Here is a 27,255-nt window from a genome sequence, read left to right on the forward strand (position 1 = left end):
GACACGTGCCCAGACTGTCCCTCAATCTGGGGACACAGGGAAGGAAACAGACTTGACTGAGTCCTACTACGTGCTTGTCCCTGGTGTTCTTCAGCTCGTCTGGCCCTCCTGTGAGGGGGACAGTCTATCCCCATTTCTCAGGTGAGAAAAACAAGGCTCTGGGACGGGACATCAACCCTACCTTCCTCCCGCCACGAAATGCATTCCCACATAATCAGCATCTGTATTTTCTGTTTATAAAGCAAACCATATCCATTATTCTACTTGATTACCCCAGATCACCCCAAATGCTATTTTTTCACTTTAGAGTAAAAACGAATAAAGAAGGAAAAAAAAAAATGATGCCACAACTTGGCCGGGTCTTGGCAGTGCTGGGGGTGGTGGTTCACTCTCGAGACTCCGGACCCCATGCCTCCTGTCCTCTGCCCCGTCACCCTGGAGTCTGGCCTGGGGACCAGGTCCCTGGCAGAGAGAAGCTGGAAACCCAAGGCTGCCAGGTGGGCCAGGCCATGAGCTGCAGGTTAAAGTGAGAGGAGCTCTGATGGGCCTGAGACCTGGCCTGGGGGAGGGCCAGCCATGACTGGGTGGGGGGCATGTCCCATACTTGGGACTGTCACATGCAGTATTTCTAGATCTTTCCAGAGAAGACAAAGATCTGGATTTTTTTAAAAATGTGAAACCTCCAATTTTAAAGAAATGTTGGTAACTAAAAAACAACAAAGAAACACTGAGTGAAAGAGACCAGCCGTGGGCCGACTCCACGCTCCAGGCTTCGACCTCAGCAGCCTGCCGGCATCGCAGGCCGTGCGCTTGGCCACAGGCCTGGCCTGAGTGCAGCCGGATGCCTGTTAAGGGAGAGGCCGGGGCCTGGCTGAGTAGGAGGAAGGGTTTCGAGGCAGTGGTGTGAGGTGAGGCAGTGCCGGGACAGGCCGAGCCAAGCTCACCCCCAGCACCCACCTCTTCCTCGGGTTTTACCAACAATGTCTCTTCCTGGCTGTTCCATGGTGGAAAACAACAGGCCCCTGGGGGATCAAAGATTCTTTAGGAAATACAAAACGAAATGCGTTTTACTTCGCTTTAATTAAAAAAAAACATATAAATACATGCCAGGGTTTTTTTTTTAATAAGGAAAGAGGCTGAAAAAAAAAAAAGACAAATTCCAAACCTGTAAGGACTCCCCGCTTCCAGGTGGCAGGAGGCCTGCAGGTGGCTTGCAGGCTCAGCAGTCAGGGGTCCTGCCTCCAGAGGAACAAGTCTCAGTGGCAGCCTTGGCAGGGGGTCACCCAGCCCGTGCTCTATGACATGTCCCCACAAGGCCCTGTCCCTCAGACCAAGGGGGGTTTTCTGGGGAGCATGGAGAGTCCTCCATGATGGGGTGGCCGGAAGCTGGAACGTGAGTCTGTGTGGATGGGGCAGACCCCCGAGGCCCACAGCTTCTGACCCCTCACTGGACAGCGGGCAGATGTCCACAGAGAAGGCTCAGGACCTGGGCAGGCGGCTCTGCTCCTGAAGGGCAGGATCGTCTCAGAAGCCCTTGGAGGACCAGCCCACCAGGGGCCCTCACCACAACCCAGGATCCAGAGAGATTGGAAACAGGAGGAGAGCAGGCGAGGAGCGGCATCTCTGAGCTCCCCCACCCAGCTCCAGGGGTGACAAAGCAGAGTCCTGAAGGCCAGCCGTGGACAGGCTGGGAGCAGGCGGCCAGCTGGTCCTCCGCCCAGAGCTCCAGGCCAGAAACCACAGCCAGGGCCGGGCTGGGCACACAGTGTTCCCATGGGTGGGATGCAGGAATCCTTGGGTCCCGACCTTGCCAGGCCACCCCCACACATGGGCAGAGGCCCCCCAGGAAAACTCTCGGGAGGCTCGCCAGGACCACACAGGCCTCAGAGGTGGACCCACTTGTTCCAGTTGACCTCGTTGGGGAAGACGCGGCCGAGGCGGATGGTGCAGTCCAGCGTGGGCTCGTAGAACACCACGGGGCTCTCGTCCGGGCTCAGCGGCGCCTCTCCCACCGGCGGCTTCGAGAAGAGCGAGGCGGCCGCGGGCTTTCTCAGCACACACTTTTTAATGCAGCCCAGGGTCTCCAGCCCCTGCAATGGCACAAACAGACCGGTTTCCAGGGGCATTTAAGGACCACGTCCTCTGTACCCAGAGTGGCCTCCCAAAACAGACACAGGAGGGTGACCTTGAGAGACGAGCAGGGATTGACCAGGCAGGTTTAAGCAAGAGCCCAGCACGCGCGAGAGAAGGGCGTGGCCAGCATTTATACAGCGGCCCTGTGTTGAGCAGGGGCTGCAGACTGGCTTCCAGATGGGGTTGTGTGGCCCAGATCTGCTGTGAAGTGCGGCGAAATACACACTGAACTTCCTTCTCCTGCTTCTGTCGAGGAGTCGGAACTCCTGTGCACACACGGCCGGAGCCCAGGGCGGCCATCAAGCCGAGCTGCCCTTAGGAGACTGTGGGCACCTCACCAGCTCTCCCGGCCACCCACGAGGGTTGGTCACTCACCTACCTGCCGGTCCCCGTGGGCATGCAAGCCCTTGAGCCCTGGTCTTGAGAAAGGGTCAGAGATAAGACCCCGTGGATGTTTCCGTGTAAGCCTAGGCAGCAGCTCGGGGCTGAAGGAGGACCTGGGAGGGACAGCTGGGGCGGGAACCCAGGGCAGGGGTGGGGGCTGTGGGAGGCTGAGTGCTGAGAACTGGGGCTGGGTGCTGGCAGCGCTGAAGAGCAGATGCAGGAGGAAGGAAATCGGTGTGGGGCTCGGCCGGCACAGTGACCTCGGAGGGCAGTGGGGCAGGAGTAAGCTTTGGGGGTGGCGGGGGGGATACCAGGGGCCCAAGACTTTTCTGAGGAGCTGGCTCCCTGCGAGGAGGCCAGTGCACCCTCGTGGGCTGAGCTGGTAAGCAGTGGCCGATCCCAGAGCTCAGCCCACGTGCCCATGGCCCCCGCCCTCTGAGACTGCGGAAGGGGAAAGGTGCGGTGGGGCCGGGACCCAGCGCGCGCCCTCCCCACCGAGAGGCTCACCTGGAGCAGCTCGAGCACGGCCAGCGGCTGCAGGACACCCTGGTAGTGCTGCAGCAGGCAGCTCTCGGGCACGCCGGGCCTGGTCATAATGTGGTACAGCACCGCCTCCATCATGCCCTTGACCACCGGCGCATTCAGGCGGCCGTCCACGATGCGCCACGGGCGCCCGATGAAGCGCACGCTCTCACAGTCCCTGCGGCGGGTGGGGGCGGGGGACACGGGCATCAGGCTTAGTGGGGGAGGGGAGACAGCTGATTCCACGTGGCCCCACCTCGGCAGGGGCTGGGGACCACTTCCCTCCTATTCTTCTGCCTCCAGCTCTCCTGCCGCCTGGAGGGATGGGCCCCAGCCCCCTCATCACCCCACACTGGTGGGGCAGGGAAAAGCCAGGACTTTTAGATTTACCAGCTTCTTCTGGGACCTGACAGAACCTGCAGGTTTTTTTTTTCTTTTGTAGGGAAGACTTGACGGGACTCTTTACCTAGTAGCTGGTCCCCTCGTTTACTATACAGTGTGAATTCTGCTTAATGTAACTTCTTTTCTGCTTAAGCATTTGCACAACTATTGGCGCTCTGTAGTCAATTCTAAAACGCGCAAGTTATAAATGCAGAAGAAAAGAGTCAACCTCCCAAACCAAGCCTAACCCCTGAGCTTTCCCTAAGACTGAAAGCAGGCTTCAGTTCTGCCTTTGCTATAAGTTGACCCCAAACATCTGGAAGAAAATGGGGCTGTCTGCATCTCTGTGTTAATTACTTGGCATCATAAAGCTTACTTTCATTAACAACGACAACAACAAATGGCTGCATCCCCTTCTGACCAAGCTCACAGGTCTGTATGCAGCAGCTCTGCTTCTGCGCTGTATTCGGGGGTTCTGGGCACTTTCCTCACAAGGTTTCTACTAAAAACTAAAGCAGTGACTGGTTTAGAAGTTTTAGTTGCTCAGTCATGTCCAACTCTTTGCAACCTCATAGACTGTAGCCTGCCAGGCTCCTCTGTCCATGGGATTCTCCGGGCAAAAATACTGGAGTGGGTTGCCCTTCTCCAGGGGATCTTCCTGACCCAGGGACTGAACCCACGTCTCCTGCATTGCAGGCAGATTCTTTACCATCTGAGCAACAGGGGAAGTCTGACTGGTTTAGAAGGTTTTTACTAAAAACGAAAGCAGCGACAGGTCTACCACACAGAGTCCCAGTGTGGGACCCCAGGCTGGCTGGACACCTGGCTCTGACTATGTGACTGCGCCTGCCCAATCTGAGCCGGGAGAACACGGCCCTTCAGGCCGAGGGTGATGCACACGCTGTGGGAGGCGCCCCTCGGACTTCCGTGACACCCACTGTTCCCAGCGGACGGGGCGCTACAGCCGTCAGCACTGCTGGGCTCGTCCACCTCGGGCAAGGGGCGCCTGCCTGGTCTCTGGTGAGGGGGACCCACGGTCCCTCAGGTGTCTGAGACCCCTGGCTGAGAAGCGCTGTGCTTGACAAACCTTTGTGAAAGACCTCCAGGTAATAATCTACCCTGGACCTTGGGCGCCACCCTCCGAGGCTCTCACCGCCCCCTCCCAGCCCAGGCCGCTGGAGCCTGAACCACACTCACCTTTCCCATGCCACCTGGGAGAGGTTGCCAGCCGCGGAACCGTCTGCCAGACCTGACAAGAGGGGAGAGGCGTGGGAGACTGCAGAGGTGGGGCCCACCCGTCTCTCCCCCGACTGTTCATCCCACACGGTAAGGCCGTGAACACAGAGACAGCACCTCCCTCCTCGGGGCGGCGGGGTGTGGGGGCTGCACCCCCAGGACAGTATCAGATGGACAGACGGCAAGGTGCCAGTCTGGGGGCTGTGCCCAGGGCTTGGGGATGCCCCCGCCCCAGGGGAGCGAGCGAGTGCCTACCCTTCTCCAGAAGCCCTAACCACATAGCTGGGTGTGTAAACCCCTGGGAGAATTCCAGCAGAGGAGAGGAAAGGGGTGGGGGGCACCTGCCAAGTCCCCTGGGAGGCGAGATCCTTCCCCTTCCAGCTTCCTGGTAAGGACCCCTCAGGAAATGCCCCTTTCCAGAACCATGAGAGCGCCTCGTCCTTGTAATTAATTCACAGGTCGGCTAAGGAGCATGAGGCCCCTGCCCTCTAGAGGGAAGACGAGTATCAACAGGCAAGAGCCTCCCACTCAAAGTCGGGGCCAAGGAAAGCTGACGGAAAGCCCCCTCTGTGGCAATAGCAGGCTCCTGGTCTTGAGGAAGGTGGTGTGGGCCCTTCAGGCCCCGATAGAGAAGGGGCGGGTGGGGGAAGGCGGGGTGGGGACAGGCTTTGGTACCTCTGGGGTCTTCAGGGGCCTCCGGAACCTGGGCCTGACAGCTCAGCTGCTCCTGGCCTGGGAAGCTGGGCACCTCAACACCCTCTTGGTCCCCCGGCCCGGCTTCCGATGCACCCCCGTCCTCAGGAGCCGCGAGCAGGGCAGGCGCCAGAGTCCCCAGCTCCTCTTCTGCTCTGGGCCCTGGGCTGGGGGCCGAGCGTATGTCCTGGAGTGTGGGCCTCTTTGCGGGGGGCTCCGGGGCGCTCTTGGGGTCAGCACCCCCGCCCTGGCTGGTCGCGTCAGCGCTGGCCCAGCTGCCACGCCTCTTGGCGCTCTGGGGGCTCTGAGAGGGCGGGGCCTGCCTCTCTGCGGGGCTGTCCTCGTTGGAGGGCCCCTCGGGGGGCCCGGCCCGGGGGTCGTCCCTTTGAAGGTCAGCACCCCCCTCTCTGTCTTTCAGCCGCACTGAGTGCAGGAGCCAGGGCTGTGCGTTGGCCACGGCCACCAGGCGGGCGGTGTTCCCGCCGACTTCCAGCACCTGCTGGTGCTCTAAGAGGTCCTAGGAAAGGGGGAGACAAAGGGATCTGCAGGGAGCCCCAGGGTCACTGGGGCTCGTTTCCCCTGCCTGAGTGTTTTAAGTGTCCTGAGCCAGTGGCCAGGCCACCTCCTTAGGGCAGGTGACTCTGCCTCAGCTTCTTGGAGCCACAGCTGCACCCTCAAAGCTGATGCAATCTTACCAGTCTCCTTCTGCCCAGCCAGCTCCTCCCAGACTCAACACGCTGATGGCCAAGTGCTTCTGCAAAAACGCACACCCCGTGATGCCCCTCCCTCACCTGCCCTTTAAAAATGCTTTGCTAAAACCCTTCAAGGAGCTCAGGGGTGTTAAGGCATGAGCGGCTGTCTTCTGGTGTGGCCCTGCAATTAACTTTTCTCTGCTCCAAACCCTGTTGATTCATTCTGTCTGGCCTTACTGTGCACTGGGCACACGGACTTGCACTAACAAGGCAGTGAGACTGTGGACCAGTGGCAGGGAGTCTGGAGACAGCAGACAGCTGGGGGAGGACGAGGCCCAAGGCTTGGGTGGGGGGAGGCTCTAGCTAGCTCTGCTGAAGAAACAGGGCCCAGAGTGAACGGACGGACCTTCTAACTTTCAGGAGAAGCTAGAGTTTTAGGCAATCTTCAATGTTGACAACCAATTCAACTTTTGAAAAAAAAATTCGGCACGCCCTGAACCAAGCCCACCCACAGCGTGCCTCTGGCCCAGGAGTTGCGACTCCGGCTTTTGCTTCTGCAGGCTACCTGAGAGCATAGCTCACCTGGACGTAGTCTGTGAAGGTCCTGGTGCGCTCACTGTCTGTCCTGGCCAAGGCGAAGAACTGTTTGCTCAGCTCCAGCTGGTCCACCCCAAAGCAACCGGCCGCTGCAACGGCCTCCTGGATCTCCAGGGCGGCAAACACGTCTCCGGGCTGGTACCCAGACAGCGCCACCTGGTGGACGAACTCCTCCAAGCTGCACGTGTCCTCTGGGCTGTTTATCAGCCGTGTGAAGGTGTCAGGGAGGCAGGAGGGCCCCACCGTCAGCTCCTCCAGAGAAGGGTCTGTGGAGACCGAGAGGACGAGCATCAGCCCTGAAAAGCTCCCTCCCCTCCCCAGACTAGTGCACAAGCAATGCCAAGGCAGGTGCACGCCAACATGGATTCACTGTTTTGCAAAAGTCAAAGGGTCGCTTTCTGGGTGGACACGGCTGGGCCCCTGGCAGTCAGGTTCCTGATACATGCCTCTGGGCCCTTGACTGCAACCAACTTGATCCCTTGGGCCATTGGTTCTCCTGCTCACAACTCACAGTGAAGGGGAAAAGGGGGTGCTGGGGCCTCAGAACACAGCCCAGTAGCTCTGAAGGAGCGGGGGTGGGGGGGCGGTCCTCCACTCTGGCTGCCTCGGGCCCACCCTTCCTGATGCTCACATGTTCACGGCTTCTGAGACCGTCTGAGATACCCTGGGACTTCTCCATAAATCCCCACTTTTGCTCACACCTGCCAGGGCTGGTTTCTGGTACTTCCTGGATAAGGTATCTCTGCTAAGACCACAAGCCTCAGGTTGCCACATTTTCGCCCAGGCCAAGCTCCTGACACAGTGTGGGATACTGATCGTGGTTACGAAACTAGATGGCGGTCCAGTGGATAAGAATCTGCCTGCCAATGCAGGGGACACGGGTTCGATCCCTGGTCCAGGTGGATTCCACGTGCTGTGGAGCAGCTAAGCCTGTGCACCTCAGCTCCTGAGCCTGTACCCTGGAGCCTGTGCTCTGCAACAAGAGACACCACCACAACGAGGAGCCGCAGCACCACAACCAGAGAAAGCCCGCACCGAGCAATGCAGACGCAGTGCAGCCAAAAATAAACCACCTAGCTACAAAAGAGTAAACTCCTCAACTCGTGAAAACGAAGGTGAGTCAGACAGGCTGGGAAAGGGAAGGGTGAGAAGGGCAGGGACGAGGCCCTAGCACTCTCATTATATGTGCAGCGAGGAGAGACTGCCTGATACCAAGGGTGCGGGAAACGGAGGTGGAAGTAAGTCATTAACGTTTCAGAGGCAATCAATACAAGAACTCAAAAACGTGTAAAAATTGGAAAAAAGGAGATAAGAGGTAATGAATACTCAGCTTTCACAGCAAGGGGTCAAAAGACTTCAGTAAAAAAGACCATGCTGAGCGCTAACCACAGTACGCACAGCCCAGGGCTCCCTGCAAACAAGCAGGCAACTCGGGCCGCATGCCCACCCTCCACTGCCCTCCTCACCCCGGCTTGGCTGCTAAGGACAGGAGGGGTTTTCCTTTGCTTTTCCCTTTGGCTAGGTCAGCGGTGGCTTCCCCAGGCAGCCCTGGGAGCCTGGCCACGAGCTGGGGGTCTGGGCCTTGGGGTGGGCGGGGGCGGCGCTCACCCACAAGCGCAAGCCTGGTGGGCTTTGGGGTGCAGCGCAGGCGGAACTTGACCAGGCAGGAGTTCACCACAATGTTGTCGTTGGGGTTGAGGTTGCGGTTGCTGACGATGCCGGGGACACAGTAGCCCTTCATCAGCAGGTAGTTGGTGTGGGAGGCCTGGTGGGCTTTCACCTCGATGCTCCGGCGCTTGGCCCCCGAGCCTTCGTCCAGGTCTTCCTCTTCGTCCTCGTCCTCTTCCAAGGTGCTGTCCTTGCCTAGGCTGGGAGCAGACAATGGACCTGGGTGCTGGAGCCCGGCAGGGCCTTCTCTGCTGGTCCTGCTGCCCCCTCAGGGAGTGATGCTCTGGCCCTGGACGCCCCATGGCGTCTGGCTGAGGTCAGGTCAGCACGGACTGGTGTCCAGATTACCCACCTTGCCCACCTTCCCACACTCCCTCCCCACTCCCTACACCTGTGTCTTTGCAAGGGCTGGTCCTTCTGCCTGGAAACCCTTCCAGGTTTCTGTCCAAAAGACACCCATTTGTCCACTAAACCCCATTTCAGCTCTCAAGCCCTCAAGGAATGGTCCCTCTTCTCTGCCTCCCCATCCCTCCTGGCCACACTGTTCTAGGCCCTTCTCTTTGGCCCAGCCTAGCCAATCCCTCCTGTGGTTCCCCTGGTGCCTAGAGGCACCATCAGGAGGCGCTGCACTGGAATTCCTGGTTCACAGACCCGTGAGCTCCTGGGAACCACTGCCGAGACCCTGCTGTCTTGGGCCACATGATGCCAAGCACAAGGCAGAGAAATGTGTTTGTTGAGTGAATAAAAACGAGAATGAGTGAGCAAAGAAAACGACAGACAACCAGCCTGAGGGCAAGTGACAGTGCCTGTGGCCCTCACCTCTTAATGACCTCGTTCTCCACCATGGAGCTGTCCACCACGACGATCTGTTCTGGGATCCTGACGTCCACGGAAACAAGGCCCAGGGAGAAAAGGATCAGGGCGGTCACGCAGTTTCCTCCCGGGCCGTCCAAAGAGAACGCCACCAGGTCGCTCGCGGGCTCGCCACAGTTCTGGTCTTTGAAGGAGAAGTGATCGGCCTGGTCCCGCTTGCCCGCAGCCAAGAGTCTGCTGAAGAACTGGAACGATTCTGTGCAGACAGTGCTCGGAAACCGCCACGTGAAAATCCTAAGATAGGACGAGAAGGGCAGGGCCTTTCTGAGCTTGGGGTGCCGGAGGCCTGGGGGCGGACGGGCCGCGGGCGCTTCCAACCGGCCGCCCACACTGAGCACGCCGGCTTCTCCCTGGAAGCCCTCTTTCCATCTCAGACCAAGGCGCTGCACTGCAGGTTCCGTGAGGCCGCTCCCTGGGGCGCCTTCAAGGAGGCGCTGTGACTCTTCACCCGAGCCAACACTCTAGGCCCCTCGGTGCTGAACTGGGGAAGGTGAACGTGCGTTGTGTCATCACCTTTACACGGCGAGCCCTGGACCCCTCGTGTGTTCAGCCTGTTTCCACTCGGCGCCTGCACACAAGCCCTCGCCTCTGTGCAGAGGGGTGGCTTTCGTTCCTTGCAACAACACCCTCTTGCTTATGAGCCACAAACCAGGTCTGAACATGATGGCTTCCAAAGGAAGTGTGTCAGCGCACGGGGCAGGCGGCCTGGTACAGCTCTGAGCTGTGGGACTAGGGACTGAGATCACACCCAACCAGGAGGGTGCACTTTTAGCCGGTCTAATCGCTGGACACTCATTTCACCCAACCTGATGCGAAAAAAAGGAAACAAACTACCAGCAAAACTGGTAAATGCCCCCTTATGAGAGACCGCCGGCATGAACCTAATTCCCAGACAAGGAAGGACGGGCGCTGATGAGAAACCTGCTCCCGGAGGCTGGGTCTCGCACAAGAGGCCACAAAGGGCCCAGGCTGCCCTGCCCGCTGATGAAGAGGGACACCCGTCACTTCCGCTCACCTGCGCTCCCTCCGCTGACAGGCCCCGCCCTCCCTGCTCACCTGTGGTAGGCCTGGGACAACTGGTAGGACATGGGCGCGAAGGGCAGAGCGCGGTTTTTCTTGGGGCCCAGCGTGTGGTTGACGCGGCGCCGGTTGACTAGGCTCCTCCGCTGGTAGTCCACGAAGGCCTTCACCAGGACCTGTTCCTTGTAGTCCCGGTACAGGCGGAAGGTCTGCAACACAGCAGGCCAGGCGTGAGTGGGGCTCTCCAGCCAGCAGGGCGTGGGGATGGGAAGTGGATACACAGACGCCATGGCTGATCGTCCATGGAGGAAGGCTGCTGATGAGGGGGGACGGGGGTTGGGAGAGGCTGCGAGGCCAGAACAGACACTTGGGGTGCAGTGAGGGAGAGCCCAGAAGAAGCCCACAGCCCCATGGTCAACCTTGACCCACCAGCACATCCCCTTAGAGAGTGCAGAGGACAGGCAGGCGGAAAAGCAGGCGCCTACTTCTCTGGATGTATGGACGCTGGGAGCCGACGCAGAATCATCTCTGATACCGGGTATCCTTCAGCTCCCACCTGAGCCATTGGAAGACCTGCTGGGGCTGATCTACTCTGAGTATGTTCCAGAAACATCCAAGCTGTGCCACCTATAGCCACCGTCTGTCTGGGTCATGCCACGTCGCTTCTGCCTGTGACTACCTGCTCTTCCGGCTTCTACCTAGGGCTCCCTGCCCCCACCTCTGACTGCTCTGCACGGCAGGCAATGTAGCCCTTTTATGCCTACATCGGACCACATGTCCTTCCCTGCCTCCAAAGCCCTGGTGGCTTCCCTATGCCAGGGGACCACCCAGTTCTAACACTGGACCCTCAAAGAATTCCCTAACCTCATTCCTGTGACCTCCCACTCCTTGCTGCCACAGGTGGGGGTCCCTGGAGAAAGGTTCTGCATCCTGCTTGGGGTCAGGTGCCCTCTCTCATGTCTTTCCATGCCCTGGGAAAGTCAGGGAGAGTGACAGCCCTTTGGCACCATTGTTATAGTCCAAGCCACACCTGGAAATAGAGCTGGAGGAAGGAAAAGTGAGGCTGGGACAAGGCCCCACTGGGACGCAGGGACCAGGCTCCTGCTGTACCCTGGGGGCTGGACTTTCTCGTGTAACAGGTGGTTGGACCCACCCCTGAGGTTGTGCCAGCTCTAACTCCTACCGGGCAGAAGAGCTTGTCAGGGTCCTGCCCCCTCCACTCCGGTCTACGGTCTCTGGGGGTGGGACCTGGGGTCCATGTGCTATAAGAGCTCTCCAGTTGACTCTGAGACACCCTAAAGTTTGGGACAGCATCCATCTAAACACATCAGCGGGATAAGAAACACCACCAGCCCTTTGTTCTCTAACTTCTTCCTTCAGGTTCCAAACTGGCTTGACTTGGTCATGTAAGCTGTAGGAGCTGAGTTTTAGGTTGCAAGATTAAATACAAACGTAGATAAACTCTACTTGGAATGCACTTTTGTGATCATTAAAAACAAGAGAAGGGCTTCTCTGGTGGCTCAGAGGTAATGCAGGAGACACGGGTTTGATCCCTGGTCCGGGAAGATTTCACACGCTTCAGAGCAACTAAGCCCGTGAGCCCCCACTGTTGAGCCTGTGCTCCAGGGCCCGGGAGCCACAAGGGCTGGGCCCACGCGCCGCAACTACTGAAGCCCAGGCATCCTGGAGCCTGTGCTCCGCAACGAGAGGCCGCTGCAGTGAGCAGCGTATTCACTGCAACTAGAGAAAGGCCACGCAGGAATGATGACCCAGCACAGCCAGAAAAAGGGAAAAGCAAGCACGGGCTCGGGGAGCAGACTCCTCTCCGCTGGGGCCTCGGAGCCACACAGACTCAGGTTTGATGAACGAGCCCTGGGATCTTGGTCACGGACTTTTTAACTTCTCTGAGCCAAGTTTTCACACCTATAAAGTACTAATCCCACCCCTTTCCCAGGCTCAGCACAGGGTTAAGGAGACCTGCCTTCTCCTTCATCCTCATTCAACTACGATCCAAGCAGCATCCCACTTCTAGTATGTTCTCAGGAGATGTGTAAGACTCGATGCCCGCAGAAAGGCAGCTTTCCCACCGGGTGACATTTTCTAACAATCAGAATACGCTGGCGCTTGTCCACTATAATTGAAAAGATAGGCTATGCAGCCCAGTTAGCTTCTCAGCTCTTCTGTCATGGCTCATTTCTCCTTCTGCCTAATCGGCTGCCTTCAACGTTAGATTCAAAACCTCAGCCCTGGGAGGGATTTTGGAGGTCACCAGATCCCGTGCCCATACTTCAGTGAATGGGCGGGGTGGGGGGGCGTCTTCCCTGGCAGCCCAGTGATGAGGACTCAGCCCTTTCACTGCAGTGGCCCAGGTTCAATCCTTGGTCAGGGAACTACTAAATCCTGCTAGCCATGTGGCAAAACCAAACAAACAAACAAAGATGAATGAAGCTTTGGCTGGAGCCTCGGGGGGCAATCAGGGCCCTGAAACCTCATAGGTAAGAAGAGAAGGAGGAGAAACCTCATGGGCCCCCAGCCTGGGAAGGGCCCCAAGTCCTGGGACGCTGCTGCCAAGCTGTGTCCCCAACACCCACCTGGAACGACTGGCAGATCTCCATCTGTCTGTCCGAGAGGGCCAGCGTGCTCTGGATCAGGTTCTGGAGCACCAGGAAGTGGATGTCGTCCACGCTGCAAGAGACGGGCGGGGCGGGCAACAGGGCCACGTGAGATGGGGGGCGGGGGAGAGGCGACAGGGCCACGTGAGATGGGGGGCGGGGGAGGGGCAAAGGGCCACGTGAGATGGGGGGCAGGGGGTGACAGGGCATGTGAGATTGGGGGCGGGAGCAACAGGGCCACGTAAGATGGGGGGGTGACAGGGCCATGTGAGATGGGGGCGGGGGGGCGACAGGGCCACGTGTGATGGGGGGCGGGGGCAACAGGGCCACGTGAGATGGGGGGCAATATGGCCACGTGAGATGGGGGGCAGGGGAAACGGCCACGTGAAATGGGGGGCAGGGGGCAACAGGGCCACGTGAGATGGGGGGCGAGAGGGCAACAGGGACACGTGAGATGGGGGGCGGGAGGGCAACAGGGCCACGTGAGATGAGGGGCGGGAGGGCAACAGGGCCACGTGAGATGGGGGATGGGGGGCAACAGGGCCACGTGAGATGGGGGTGGGGGCAACAGGGCCACGTGAGATGGGGGATGGGGGGCAACAGGGCCACGTGAGATGGGGGTGGGGGCAACAGGGCCACGTGAGATGGGGGTGGAGGCAACAGGGCCACGTGAGATGGGGGTGGGGGCAACAGGGCCACGTGAGATGGGGGGTGGGGGCAGGGGAAACGGCCACGTGAGATGGGGGTGGGGGCAACAGGGCCACGTGAGATGGGGGATGGGGGGCAACAGGGCCACGTGAGATGGGGGGTGGGGGCAACAGGGCCACGTGAGATGGGGGGCGGGAGGGCGACAGGGCCACATGAGATGGGGGGTGGGTGCAATAGGGCCACATGAAATGGGGGGCCACGTGAGCCCACGGGCCACGTGAGACGAGGGGAGCGGACAGGGCCATGTGAGCCCACGGGCCACGTGAGACGAGGGGAGCGGACAGGGCCATGTGAGCCCACGGGCCACGAGCCACTGCTCATCCTGCTGGTAGATTCCACCTCAAAAAATCCTTCCAATCTCCTGACAGTGATACAAATGTTCCCACTAGTCACAAACCCAAACGAAAGGAATGAATGGTGGTTTTTACCCCTTACTGACTGGTCCATTTTCGAAGGGAAAAAGTTTTATTCTAGTGGGTAAGGGGTGACATAACCTAGGAACAGGTTTTCATGACAACAAACACGGGTGGTTACTGCTTCTTTTTTTTTTTTAACCCAAGTTTGTTTATATTATTTTTTAAACTTTTTACTTTTTATTGGAGTATAGGATGAGATGGTTGGATGGCATCATCAACTCAACGGACATAAGTTTGAGCAAACTCGGGGAGATGGTGAAGGACAGAGAAGCCTGGTGTGCTGCAGTCCGTGGGGCTGGTAAGAGTTGGACACGATTTACCGACTGAACAAGAACGACACAGTCAATTAGCAATGCTGTGATAGGTAAACAGCAAAGAGATTCAGCCACGTATATTTTTCATCCAATTTTAAACAACTGTTTCTCCAATGAGAATAGGCTTTTCACTCAATACAGAGCTAAAAATCAAATATTGATTATCCAAGATGGAAACAAAAGTCGGAGTTTTCTAACCTGAATTTTCCTTGGGAAGTTCATGGGCTAGGAGTTCACAGCCCTTCTCCAACCCGTCCTCAGGTGGGGCTGGTGACAGGCGAGGTGAGGGGTCGGCCTGCTTTTCCCATGAAGGGCCACATAATTTAGTATCCATGGGCCCCATGGTTTCCGCTGCAGCCCCTCAGCTCTGAGGTTCCACCCTGAAAGCAGCGCTGACCACACATGGAACGGGCGAGGCTGTGTTCCAATAACACTGGATTTCCAGAAAGAGGCGCCAGGCTAGATTGGGCCCTAGCCGATCCCTGAGCCAGGCTGCAGGCAACCCAGGGAGGCTGCAGGCAAAGGGTGCCGGGCCTGTTGGTTGCTGCTGGTCTTTAGTCCCTCAGTCATGGCCACCCTGCGACCCCGTGGACTGTGGCCACCAGGCCCCTCCGTCCACGGGATTCTCCAGGCAAGAGTACTAGAGTGGGTTGCCATGCCCTTCTCCAGGGGATGTTCCTGGCCCAGGGATCAAACAGGAGTCTCCTGCCCTGGCAGGCAGCCTCCTTAGCACTGAGCCCCTGGAGAGCTTCGGGCCTGCCAGTACTTGCCTCTTAAGCTCATCCTCTTTCATGGTCTGATCTTTTCTGTCCCCAATCACCAAAACTCGGTACCTGCGTAGGAAACAGAAGAAGCGCTTGTCAAGGGAGCCCAGCTGACCTTCCTGAGCCAAGGCGATGCTCGAGTGAGATGGCTACCGATCGCCTAAACACTGGAAAACAGTAATTGGTAAACTCCCTAAAATTCAAACTCATACGTGTAAATTAAAATGAGAAAACACTGCGTTCTGCCCAATGAATGAGCGTGTTGTAAGAATGAGGGTCGGGGAAATGAGGAATGCTCGATCACTGACCATCTCGAGGCAATAAGGAGATATGTTAACTTGCAAACAGTGACTGTTAACTGTTACCGGAGGAGGAAGACAGCTGTGGGCTCATCACGATGACCAACAAGCAGAGAAAGGAGCCTGGGAATAAATAACCTCACAGGGTAGGAGCTGTATCAGGGGATCATGTTACACGTTATCTCCCCATCTGTTTTTCTGAGCTCCATGCAATTTTTAAATTAAAAAAATTTGGGGGGCCACACCATGTGGCATGTGGCATCTTAATTCCCCAACCGGGGATGGAACCTGCGGCCCTGCGCTGGAAGCGTAAAGTCTCAACTACTGGGCTGCCAGGGAAGTCCCCCGAGGTCCATATAATACCGTCTCACTGTGTTTGGACCAAGCAAATAAACATAAATCACAGAACTCTACGAAAAAACCCACGGTTATTTATTTGTAAGTCATGTCTTTGGTTTCTACAACACTAAAGTCAAAATTCATCTTTGCAATAGTAAATTCTTCCTAAAATTTAGCAATAAGACAAAACACCTTTTCAGAAGAATGTGAACTGGTTTTAGTCAAACGAGAAAATATTTGGGACCATTTTTCTCTTTTACTTTGCCTGCCAGAATGCTCAAGATCAAATCTAGTGGTCAGCTGTTACAGCCGGAACTTTTTTTCTTTCCTCTGGCTCACAGTGGGACCTGACAGATGGACTTCGTCTCTAGAGGAAGAAGTTTGGAAACACAGTGGCCACAGGGACTATGCTGATGAAGATAGAGAGGAGAAGGGGTTCACGTCCAGATGAGGCAGCAGAAACAGGCCTGGTTCAACAGCACTCACAATTTTAAAACTGCACAGGTTCTGGGAAGCTCAAGCGGGTTCCTCTCCAGGTGCCCGGGGCTGGAGCTGGAAAGAGCAGCTGCTCGGGGGTCAGACCCACCTAAGCTCAAATCCTGGCCTGGGGCGTACTAGCACCGTGACCTTGGGAAGCTTCGTACATCTCAAGGTTTCCTTGTGCATAAAATAAGCAATCTTGACAAAAGCACTCCAATATCTGAGCAAGCCCGAAGTAAGCCAGAGTGGGGCTGCGCCGGAACGGAAGGGAGCGCCCTGTGGGGTGCAGGGGATGGCGGTGTCTCCCCAGTTTCAAGTCCCCCAGAGAGGAGACGAGAGGTGCGGTCAGAGGAGCACAGGGTTCGCTGCCGGGCCAGGTGGACGGCTGGTGGGGGACACACCTGTCGCTGTGACGCACCCTCCTGCCCCAAGACCACACAGAACCTTCCTGGAGGAGCCTTACCTGGCAAACAGCTCCTCGAGCGTGTCTGGGATTTCAAGGTTTGGATTCTTCAGGGCTGAGCTGAACTTCTCTCTAAGCTTTGCCACGAATTCTTTAAACTCGCTGGCACAAACCTGTCGCCGTGAGAGAGTGAGACCTTAAGCCCTCTTTCTCCTTGAAGGGAGGCTTCACTAAGACACACTTCGAAAATCCTGGAGCAGCCACCCGGGGCAGCGCACCCCCAGAAACCCAGACAGAAACGCTGTCTCCTGTGCCCTCTCCCCAGCCCCTGAGACCACCGGGAAGGTGCCAGGTGCTCACCACTCTGGAGGTGGCAAGCCTTATGCCTGTACCGCCAGCGCTTGCCCCCAAGCCCCAAACACATCCCTCCATCAGCAGGCCTGTGTCCCCTCATCACCTCCCTCCCTCCTCTGCGACTCACCTGGACTCACGTCGGCCTCCACTCCCACATTCAGCCTTGAGCCCCAAGCCAGCCCCTCCTCCCTGTACCCACCCCATGTCCATCCAAGACCAGACCCGGATCACAGCGTGGTCCCTCACCTCCTCGCCACCCCAGGCTCGTGCCTCTGACTCCTCCTCCATGGTGAGGCCGGCAAACCCAGCCTGTCACCCTGCCAGCCGGCGCCCAGGGCTCCAGGGCAGGGTCAGGCTCTTTCCCGATGCCTCTTGCTGCGGCCCTCCCACAGGGCACCTCGCCCCTCTACCTTCTCTGCCTTTCCTCGGCTGGTCCCTGGTCTCTATGGTCTGGGCTCAGGGGTGACACACCCAAAAGGCCCCGTGTGATAACAGACGGTCACCTACTTCCTTCATCCCATTCTTCCTGAGTGGTGGAGCCAGCCCCTACGTGGAGTGGGCAGGCAGCCTGCCCAGCCTCAGGGGTGAGTCAGGACGGATCTTCTGGAGACGGCTGTCCCCTCCTCCCTTGACACAAGGGCCCTCTCCCCACTTCTTCCTGCCTTGGGACTCTGTTGTGAGATGTCAGCTTCAACAGCTACCTGGCAGCCATGAGGTGACCAGCGTGAAGACGGAAAGCTGACCCCCGGGGATGGGGAGTGAGCGACAGAATGGACCTGGGACCCTGAAGACGTTTCTGCTCTGCTGCACCCATGTGGACAGCCTGCTTCCTGGCTGCTTAGCCCAGTGTTAGCTTTTCTTTGGTCACTTGCATCAGGCAGTTCAGTTCAGTTCAGCCGCTCAGTCGTGTCCAACCCTTTGCGACCCCATGAACCACAGCACACCAGGCCTCCGTGTCCATCACCGACTCCCGGAGTTTACCCAGACTCATGTCCATTGAGTCAGAGATGCCACGCAACCATCCCATCCTCTGTCATCCCCTTCTCCTCCCACCCTCAATCTTTCCCAGCATCAGGGTCTTTGCAAATGAGTCAGCTCTTTGCATCAGGTGGCCAAAGTACTGGAGTTTCAGCTTCAACATCAGTCCTTCCAATGAACACCCAGGACTGATCTCCTTTAGGATGGACTGGTTGGATCTCCTTGCAGTCCAAGGGACTCTCAAGAGTCTTCTCCAACACCACAGTTCAAAAGCATCAATTCTTCTGTGCTCAGCTTTCTTCACAGTCCAACTCTCACATCCATACATGACCACTGGAAAAACCATAGCCTTGACTAGATGGACCTTTGTTGACAAAGTAATGTCTCTGCTTTCTAATATGCTGTCTAGGTTGCATCAGAAGCACTCCTAACTCTCCCCCTGTGACCTCAGCAGCCCGTGCTCTCTGGTGGGGTGGCTGCACTGTTCTGCGGTGTCCACTTACTTCTCTGCCTGACTCACTGGCCTCGGCTGGCGCCAAGGCTGGACACACACACACAGCAGAGTCCAGTGCCAGCTCAACGAATTGGGGGTAAGCAGACTGTGAGCCACGTGGCAGGGGAGTCTGGGTCTGGAAACACAGCTTCCTTCCTGGTCAGTCCCTGCCCAGCCCTACCCACAGAAAACTCAGAAAGAAAACTCATCGCCTATCTGTGAGCTTTCTGGAAGTCTGTTGCTGCTGCTGCTAAGTCACTTCAGTCGTGTCCTACTCTGTGCGACCCCACAGACAGCAGCCCACCAGGTTCCCCCGGCCCTGGGATTCTCCAGGCAAGAACACTGGAGTGGGTTGCCATTTCCTTCTCCAATGCATGAAGGTGAAAGTGAAATCGCTCAGTCGTGTCCGATTCTTAGCGACCCCATGGACTGCAGCCTACCAGGCTCCTCCGTCCATGGGATTTTCTAGGCAAGAGTACTGGAGTGGGGTGCCGTTGCCTTCTCTGTTCCGGAAGTGTAGCTGTTTGTAATTTCTGAAGAGCTGCCCTACTTTCTTAACAAAATAGACCCAAGGCACAGCAGCGTTGCCAAGAGGCAAGCCAAATTCTAATCGTCTTTAAAAAACTGATGCTGGAGCCAGATCAAGACAGGTTCACAGCCAAAAACCTGACAAGTCAATTTCCCAGATGAGCACGGGAAAAGCCCAGGTCTGCAAGGCCGGCAGAGGCACCATGGGACCCAGAGGACCAGACCTCTGGGTCTGGAAACCTAGAAACCCCTGCCTCAGGGCAGGCTGCCCCAGCTGCCGCACGGCACCCACCTTTGGGTTTCCGTAGTCACCTTTCCGACTCAGGAACTCCCCGACAAGCGCCTTATCCTGGTACACCTCGGCGAGGCAGACCCTGTAGGCAAAAGGACCACAGGGAAGTCTGGGCACTGCAACCATGCCCACGTACAGAACCACCGAAGATTTCTAACGCTGCTGGTGTCAGCTAATCATGGAGTGTGGCCAGCTTGTGTGCCTGCTGGGTGATCACACGGCTTTCAAAAATGAAGGATTTCGGGTCAGCCTGTTACTGCTTACACATCACACCTCAGCTTCTCCAAGCTCCCACCCTCCTGCCCCTCACAGGGGTTTGGCCAGGACTCTGGGAAAGATCTACGTGGAAGTGTATCATAAACTTAAAAACAGGCCCCAGGGGTTGGTATTAAGAGCTCCGGGTTCCTCCATCAGCTTTTGTCCACCACACCCATCTTCATATCTCCATGGTGACAGGACAGCCTGACCTGCCCACCAGGAAACAGAGGGAAGGACAACCAGTGTTTGCTGAGCTCCTGGGAGCTGGGCACTTCTGACCCTCATAAGGAGCTTGCAAGGTAGAGGCTATCATTCCATTTCATGGCTTGGCGAGCTGCAGGGATCCCCTGCCCCCGAGGTCACACAGAGGCCAAGGGTCAGATGGAACAGGTGTGGTTACTATTACTATGGCCCTGCTCACAGGTGGGGAAACAGCCTCTGAGGAGATAAGTGTCTCGTCCCAGGCCCCACGGCTCTGAACTGCAGTGAGGAAGGAGACTCAGGCCTCCAAGCCCTGCAAGCCCTCTCGTCCCCCAGCCCTGGCTGCTGCAGGACAAGAGGAAGAACGTCAGGCAGGGGCAGAAAGCCCAAGCCCCAGACCTCACTCGCTGCAGCTCTCCGTTACCCAGCAAGCTGCCCATCCTCTCTATGGGCCTGTTCCTACTTTGTGAAAAAAAAAAGAGGACTTTGGACCAGGGGATCATAGCCCTTTCTGACAGAGCATTTTAAGAGCATTCCACGTGCTGGGCAAGTGGCTTCACACAGGAAGGCCCCCTGGTGTGCCTAACCCTGTAGTTCTCGTCAGGCTTTTCATTGTCACAGCTGGGGAAGGGGGGTTGCTACTGGTGCCTAGACACGGATGCTGTTAAACATCCCACAGTGCATAGGATGCCCCCCACAAATGATCCGGCCCCATGTGTCAGCAGTGCTGAGACCCAGAAGCTCAGAAGAGCTGAATTTCCTCCATGATCAGGGCTGGGTGCCTCCCCTCTAAGCTGGCTGACTGCACGCAGCCCAGGGCTTGGGATCAACCTGGAGCCAAGCTCTCTCACTGACCCACAGCATGGGCATCAGCTGGTAGAAGCGGTTTCTCCCAACCCAGCTCGGGTCCCCTCCTGGCCCCACCGTCCTGCTGGCCGCAACTCTGGAGAACAGCTCTAGCTTCACAAGGCATCCTGAAGTCTAAACACCACCTTATGCATGCGAGTGCCCGGAATCACACCTGGCCCCCCAGATCAAGGACCACCTCACTAACCGCCTCCAAAACACATCTGATGTGCTCCTAGAAGACTCAGACTCTATCTACCTGGATTCTACAGCCGACTCCTAAGCAGATGGGATGAAAACAGAGGAAAGAACAAGCGAGAAGCCTGGGGACACCCTGGACGGGGAGTTCCAAAAGTTCAAAAGCGGCTTACTTGTAGTTCAGATAGGCTTGTGGGTTTTTGATTATGTAGCGAGCTCTTCGTCCGACCGACAGGGAGGTTTTATCCAGAGACTCTTCCAAGGTCGAGTGCAGGATATCCCGCACGACCTGCCAGGGGACGAACGGGCCCTTCACCTGGATCAGACACAAGCCGAGATGGAAGGTCAGTGGCCCTGGAGCCCACGGCACGGGTCACTACTAGTGTGAGGGAGGAGTCGGCCCGTGCAGCCTCTTCCCTCAGCGGACACACAAAACTCGGCCACAGCTACTGGGTACTGACCACAGGCCTGGCCCTGAGTGGGGGCTGGGAAGAGAGGAGTAAGACAAACCCTCAACATTCAGTGGGAAGTGTCTCTTGGCGACTAACGGAGGTGCCTGGAGGGTGCTGGGCAGTACTGACTGGAAGGCAATGTTAGGGGAAGTCAGGAGGTCTGTGACATGGTTGTGGAGGGCTGTGCTCAGAAATGCTGCGTGTGGCACCTGCAGTCACATTGATGGAAACAGAACGCGTCGAGTCCCGGGCTCAGGACCCCTCTTGGAACACACACAGGAAGGCAGAGCCCAGGCGAAGAAAGGGTGTGAGGACAAGGTTTTTTCTTAGTGCCTGAGCACGAGGGGGCTGGGGAGTCTGGTGTGAGCTGAAGTGAGTGAGTGGAGGGTCCGTGCAGGCCTCTCCCCTCATCACCGTGATGAGACAAGGGCCAGGCATGAGGGACAGCAACACGCCATCAGGTTCCTCCCAGCAGAACGGGCCGCGATGGAATTTAGGAACGCATAAAGGGGTACGAAAACCTGGGAAAATGATCAAGCAAAGGGGTTTACTGAGCTTAAATTAAAGGCAGAGAGCAACCGGGACACACGGCCTCTGGGTGGGTTTCTTCGGCCGGTACGCAGAAAGACAGGAAATACTGACTCTGCTGTGAAGCTGCCTCACCCGCTCTACCTGGTGGTGTTACTACCTGCAGGGGTCCCGGACGGGCGGCTGGTGGAGCCCACACTCCTGGGGGCTTCTATGGACCAGCCTGATGGGACACTGGCCTTGGTGTGGCTGGAAGGTGGGGCATGAACCCAGGCATGAACCTGGGGCCATAGCTACACAAATGAGTAAGAAGCCTCTGCCTCTAGAAGCAGCCACTCCAGTGGGCAAAGAGGGGCCAGAAGCCAGAGGAGCAGCGTGACATGAAAGGAGCAGAGCGAGACAGCAGTAACCACTTCCTTTCCGCAGGATCAATGGTGCCTTTCCAGAGATGATAAGCAGTAAGTGAAAGATAAACAGGACTATTTCAGGCAGCTGAGGATGGGAGGCGGGGAGCAGGGAAGGGACAGAATCCCGAGAAGAGACAGCGAGTACAGCTCTCAGCTGTGTGCCATTGTTTGCTGTTGCTGTTTACTAAGTCACATCTGACTCTGCGACCTCATGGACTGTAGCCTGCCAGGCTACTCCGACCGTGGGATTTCCTAGCCAAGAATACTGGAGTGGGTTGCCTTCTCCAGGAGATCTTCCCAACCCAGAGATCAAACCCGCGTCTCCTGCACTGTCAGGCGGGTTGTGTATCATCTGAGCCACCAGGGAAGCCCGAGCTGTGTGGCGTGCAGCCAGGCAAAGACACAGATGTGTGAGCTGAAGGCTGGAAAGAGAGGTGCAAAGGTGAGCGTGGGGTTCACTGGGAAGATTCTGGGAGACGCTTCTCCCACGGGCCAAGTGGAGTAGATGGGATGAGTGGTCCCAGGGCCACGCTCCTCCCTGTGTGGGTCAGAAGAGCAAGAGCCTCCTGGACGAGAGGGACTCACAGTCAGCGGGCTGGAAGCTGGGGTGGGGTGGAGAGGCGAGTGGGATGGGGGGGGCGCACCTTGGTGTTGAGGACGTTGCTGGCGATCCGGCAGAGCATGAGCAGCCCGTCCTCCTGCAGCGACCAGGTGACCCGCAGCCGCGTCATCCTCTGCAGGGCGCTCTGGTCCGCCTCGTCATGGTAACGCCTTTTGTTCTTGTCTTCCGGGAGCTCTTCTAAGGTGGGGATAGCAGAGGGGGCTTTGAACAACTGTTTGAGAGCTGTTACTCCAGAGAGCGGAAGGGTCCCTACCCAGTGGGTGGGCCTGGATCAAGGTGTCAGTTATCAGCATCTCATTAAGTGGGAAGTCACGTCAATTAGCCACAAAAGACTCAGCCCAATGGGACAGATTTTTTTTTTTAACCTCTTTCATCATTTCTCTTTGGTCAGATTTCATGGTGACAGGCTGGGCAGCCTGATGCAGCCGGTTATCTGCCCATCTCCAATCTTTCCCTTGGAGGCAGTGAGCCCTCTGAAGGTGCCTCGCCTCCTTCAGAAGCCCTCTGAAGGAACCTGCTCGAGGCGTGCTCTCCAGGTAAGCGGGACCCCACCATTCCCTGCTCTGTGACCTGAGAGATGCTGTGTACACGCTGGTGCAGCAGGGGGACAACAAGGCCCACGGTCCAGGGCTAAATAACTTCAGGACTGACCCAGACCACTAAAACACACCCAGCGCAGCGCCTGGTGCAAAGGAGCGGTTATCTAAGTAATATCAACCACAAACATTATGGAATATTTACTGGGTGCCAAACACTGGCTTAAGCTTTTTACATATATTCACTTACAATTAAAATAATACTTGACAACCACGGTAGGAGAAGGATACAACCATTATCCCCATTTGGCAGGTGAGGAATCTGACATGCACAGAGACCCAGCACCTTGCCTGAAGTCAAAAATCCTAGGAAGCGGCAGTTAGCATGGGAACCCTGAGCTCTAAAACCACTGGGTTTCCCCAGGCTCCACCCTCCGCTCCCCTCCCTGCTGGGAAACACTGGCAGGAGTTCCAAAGGCAGATGCCATATGCTACCACCAATTCTAAAAGACTGTTTGCTTAGTAAGCATATTTCAAATGAGAGCAGGAGAAAAGTGGGCAAGATCATTTGCATTCAAAGCAACACCACCATCGGATTTTGCTTTGCAGTGAATTCGGGTCTTTTCAAGCCAATTTGATCTTACACATATCTGGACAGGCTGAACGGAGGGGGCCATTTCAGCTGATGCGAGGCTATTTGTTATGAGCACCAGCCGAGAAATCACTAAAAATGGGTTCGTGTTAAAGCATTCTGCTCTCAGCTGAAACAGTTAAAGCTATCAGATCGTTGTTAAAATGCACGGTCCACTGAAATGACAAAAGTGGCTGAAAACCTGGACACTGGTCTCCTCGCTGCCCTCCTTCACTGTAAATGATGCCCGAATGAAGAATTCAAAACGGGAATTGAACAGGCGCTGTGCACAAGGGGTTCACAAGATCCAGAGAGATCCCTCAGGCTTAAGCGACTCCCACGCTCCCTCTGATTTACAAACACAACTTGAAACTTTGCCCTGAGCACAAATGCCGATGTTAAAAGGTAAACCAAGAGAATAACAGGATTTGAACCGGCTGTGATGAGGACTTGGCTAAGGATTTTTGCCAAGGTTTTTTTTCCCAGTTGAGATGAAATTAAAAATGTGAACAGAGGCAATCACTAACTGAAATGGCTCTATATACTACCGTGACAGAGAAAGCAGGGGGAGATGTGTAGAAAGTTCAAGGCCCTCTCGGCCAACAGGCTGGGCTTGGAAAACAAAACACAACCACATAGTTAGCGCTGCAAGCGGAGAGGGTGAACCGGAGTCTGAGGGAAGCACTCATGCCGGGCTACGGGGAGGTTGCTGCCCGTCCCCGGCTGGACCGGGCAAAGGCGAGCCTCACAAACACAAATGATCATCACCAAACCTTTCTTCTTCCTCTTGATCTTCTTCCCTGGGTCCTTCTTCAGCCGTTTGCGCTTCTGGCTTTTCCCACCCTTCACTTTCTGGTTCCGCTCCAGCGTGGGCTCTCGCTCAACCTCGACATGCTCGTCTCTGTCGGCACAGAGCCCCGATCCGGCTCGAGCATCTCCCCAGACCGTCAACCTGCCGTTGCCTGGAAACAAGCAAAGGAGCCTGGCATTGCAGAAGGCCCCCGTAAAGGCTGGAACAAGACGCGGCGCAGGGGTCCCACCGGCCCAAGCCAGCCCCGCGTCCGTTTCTGCCGAGGTCCTGGCCCACGTACCTCCAGCCCCAAGAGGCATCGGGCGCTTAGACAGAAACGTCTGCAGCCTCATCGTGAGCCCGTTCTCCGACGTGGTGGTCTCCTGAAAGACAAGGATGGCACTGGATGAAGTGTGAGCTTCACTGGGCCCCCAGGAACCCAGTGCAGCCAGTGGGGAGTGTTGAGTCCCTGATGAAGAGGCAGCACAGGGACCGCCACCTTCCTATGGAACACACCCCCCCGTCTTGTGTGACCTCTTAGACTTCCCTTTCTTTCTTTTTAAAAGGAATACTGGTACTCATGAAGAATAAATTAGCATCCATGGGGGGAAAGAAAAAAGAAAGTCAGGTAGATATTTACAAAGTCCCACTGTACCTTCAGTACTTACGGATGCAATTACTTGTGTGTCTGGTCAATTTTGGTTTGACCAATTCAAACACTGTGAGCTGGGACTTTCCTGGTGGTTTAGTGGCTAACAGTCCACCAGCCAATGCAGCGGACACGGGTTCGATGGTCTGGAAGATCCCACATGCCGCGGGTCAGCTAAGCCTGTGCGCCCCAACTACAGAAGCCCGAGCGCCCTGGAGCCTGTGCTCCACAACGGAGAGGAGCCACAATAACGAGAAGCCTGAGCACTGCAACGAAGATCAGCCCCCTCTCCCACAACTGGAGAAAGCCCGCACACAGCAACCAAGCCCCAGGGCCGCCAAAAATGGCAACAGAGTGAGTAAATCCTAAAAACAAAGTCTGTGAGCCAGGGAAGGCAGAGGCAGGTGAGTAGCAATGGCCGGGGAGGGGGTGTGATGGTCCTAGGACGGACGCCCACCTTTTTGGCCTTGTCCATGATGTAGCTGGTCCAGATCCAATTGCGCTTCAAGTGTGCGTAGAAGCTGGAGTCGAGCCCCGCGGCTCCCAGGCCATCTCCGGGGATGATGCCTTCATCCACGACCTCGCGGCTGCCCCTGGGAGTCGGGAAATAAATAGACACCGAGCCTCCTTGGGAACTGGGAAGAGAGTCCGTGGAGTGGGTGGGGCATGTACTGCAACTGCTACCTTCCCACAGAGACACCTGACAGGTAGCAGTAAAGAACCTGTCAAAAATCCAGATTTTTATGTAAAAATCCCAGTTTTTAGACTTCAGCAGCTGGTTCTTTTTAGTTTTTGACAATGTGGGGGGGCTAGCTGCCTCACGGCTGGGGCCAGAGTGAGCCACGGCCACCCCCTCACAGCCCCACAGCAGGGACTCAGGCCTCCAGGCCCGACAGGGGGCCTGACTGGGGTGGGGGGGCCCACAGCCTGCAGGGCGAGCCCCCCGCGGCTCTGCACTCGGGGACAGGTGGGACGCACGTGGTGTACTCCATCATGGCACACTTGCGCTCCAGCGTGTACTTGTCCATGGCGTTCTCCTGCTCCTTCTGCATTCTGCCCTCCTCATCGCTGCCCTGGTCTGGGCCGCTGCTCTTCCGGGCGCGCGGGCAGCGCACCACGCCTAGGAGAGAGACACGAGCCCCGCTGACGACACCTTTCTGCCAAGGTCTGCCGCTGGATGGCAAGAGGAGTGAACTCCCTTTCTGGGACTAGGATCCCCACCAGGGGAGAGGGGCTTAAACCGGTGGACCTCTTTGTACAAAACGTCTTACGTCGTCATGTCACGGGGGAGCAGAAGAAAGAGTTAAGGCTGGTGGGTGAAACTGAGAAAAGAGACTGCACACAGCCTGGATTCTATAAAGGCGGGAAGGCGAGCAGGCAACCAGAGAAACCCCAGGCCTTCTTTCTTCCTGGTGGAGGCCCCAAGGAGCCACATGCCACAGGCCTGGGCTTACCCAGGGGCTCAGTGGTAAAGAATCTGCCTGCCAATGCAGGAAACACAAGTTTGATCCCTGGGTTGGGAAGATACCGTGGAGGAGGAAATGGTAACCCACCCCAGTAAAGTATCCTTGCCTGAAGAATCCCACGGACAGAGGAGCCTGGCGGGCTACAGCCCCTGGGGTTGCAAAGTGTGGGATACAACTGAGCGGCTAAACAACAACAAACATGGCCACACAGCTCCGAGGTACGCTCGCTGTCTCTTCACCACGATTCCTGAGTGCTCTCTGCAGAGACGCATTTGCTGAGAGAAGTTAAGCAAACTGCACTTCTTGCAAAGAAATGTGAAACATGACTAAAACCTTTGCTTGAGGGGCTTCTCTGGTGGTCTAGTGGTTCAGAATCCGCCTGCCAATGCAGGGGACCTAGGTTTGATCCCCGGTCCAGGAAGATCCCACGTGCCGCAGGACAATGAAGCCGGCATGTCACAACTGCTGAGCCTGCGCTCTACAGCCTGTGCT

At 56.8% G+C, this 27,255-nt stretch overlaps 1 protein-coding gene across 1 annotated transcript in view; it reads right to left on the reverse strand.

Annotated features, from left to right (window-relative positions):
• Window positions 1-1,061: 1,061 nt before the first annotated feature.
• The window catches only part of GTF3C1 (general transcription factor IIIC subunit 1), a 79,523-nt gene continuing 53,329 nt past the window's right edge, over window positions 1,062-27,255 (reverse strand). Inside the window, exons 20-37 of the mRNA XM_069570401.1 lie at window positions 26,276-26,417; window positions 25,755-25,890; window positions 24,950-25,031; window positions 24,632-24,820; window positions 22,714-22,868; window positions 20,856-20,998; window positions 19,180-19,261; window positions 16,595-16,707; window positions 15,020-15,082; window positions 12,791-12,884; window positions 10,236-10,408; window positions 9,126-9,413; window positions 8,247-8,506; window positions 6,624-6,904; window positions 5,332-5,866; window positions 4,618-4,669; window positions 3,025-3,217; window positions 1,062-2,090 (exon numbers count right to left, since the gene is read on the reverse strand). Coding sequence (XP_069426502.1) covers window positions 1,884-2,090; window positions 3,025-3,217; window positions 4,618-4,669; window positions 5,332-5,866; window positions 6,624-6,904; window positions 8,247-8,506; window positions 9,126-9,413; window positions 10,236-10,408; window positions 12,791-12,884; window positions 15,020-15,082; window positions 16,595-16,707; window positions 19,180-19,261; window positions 20,856-20,998; window positions 22,714-22,868; window positions 24,632-24,820; window positions 24,950-25,031; window positions 25,755-25,890; window positions 26,276-26,417 — 3,188 coding nt within the window. The 3' untranslated portion in view covers window positions 1,062-1,883. The remainder of the gene's footprint in view (window positions 2,091-3,024; window positions 3,218-4,617; window positions 4,670-5,331; window positions 5,867-6,623; window positions 6,905-8,246; window positions 8,507-9,125; window positions 9,414-10,235; window positions 10,409-12,790; window positions 12,885-15,019; window positions 15,083-16,594; window positions 16,708-19,179; window positions 19,262-20,855; window positions 20,999-22,713; window positions 22,869-24,631; window positions 24,821-24,949; window positions 25,032-25,754; window positions 25,891-26,275; window positions 26,418-27,255) is intronic.

This window comes from Ovis canadensis, chromosome 24 (assembly GCF_042477335.2).
Source record: "Ovis canadensis isolate MfBH-ARS-UI-01 breed Bighorn chromosome 24, ARS-UI_OviCan_v2, whole genome shotgun sequence".
Lineage (NCBI taxonomy): Eukaryota > Metazoa > Chordata > Mammalia > Artiodactyla > Bovidae > Ovis > Ovis canadensis.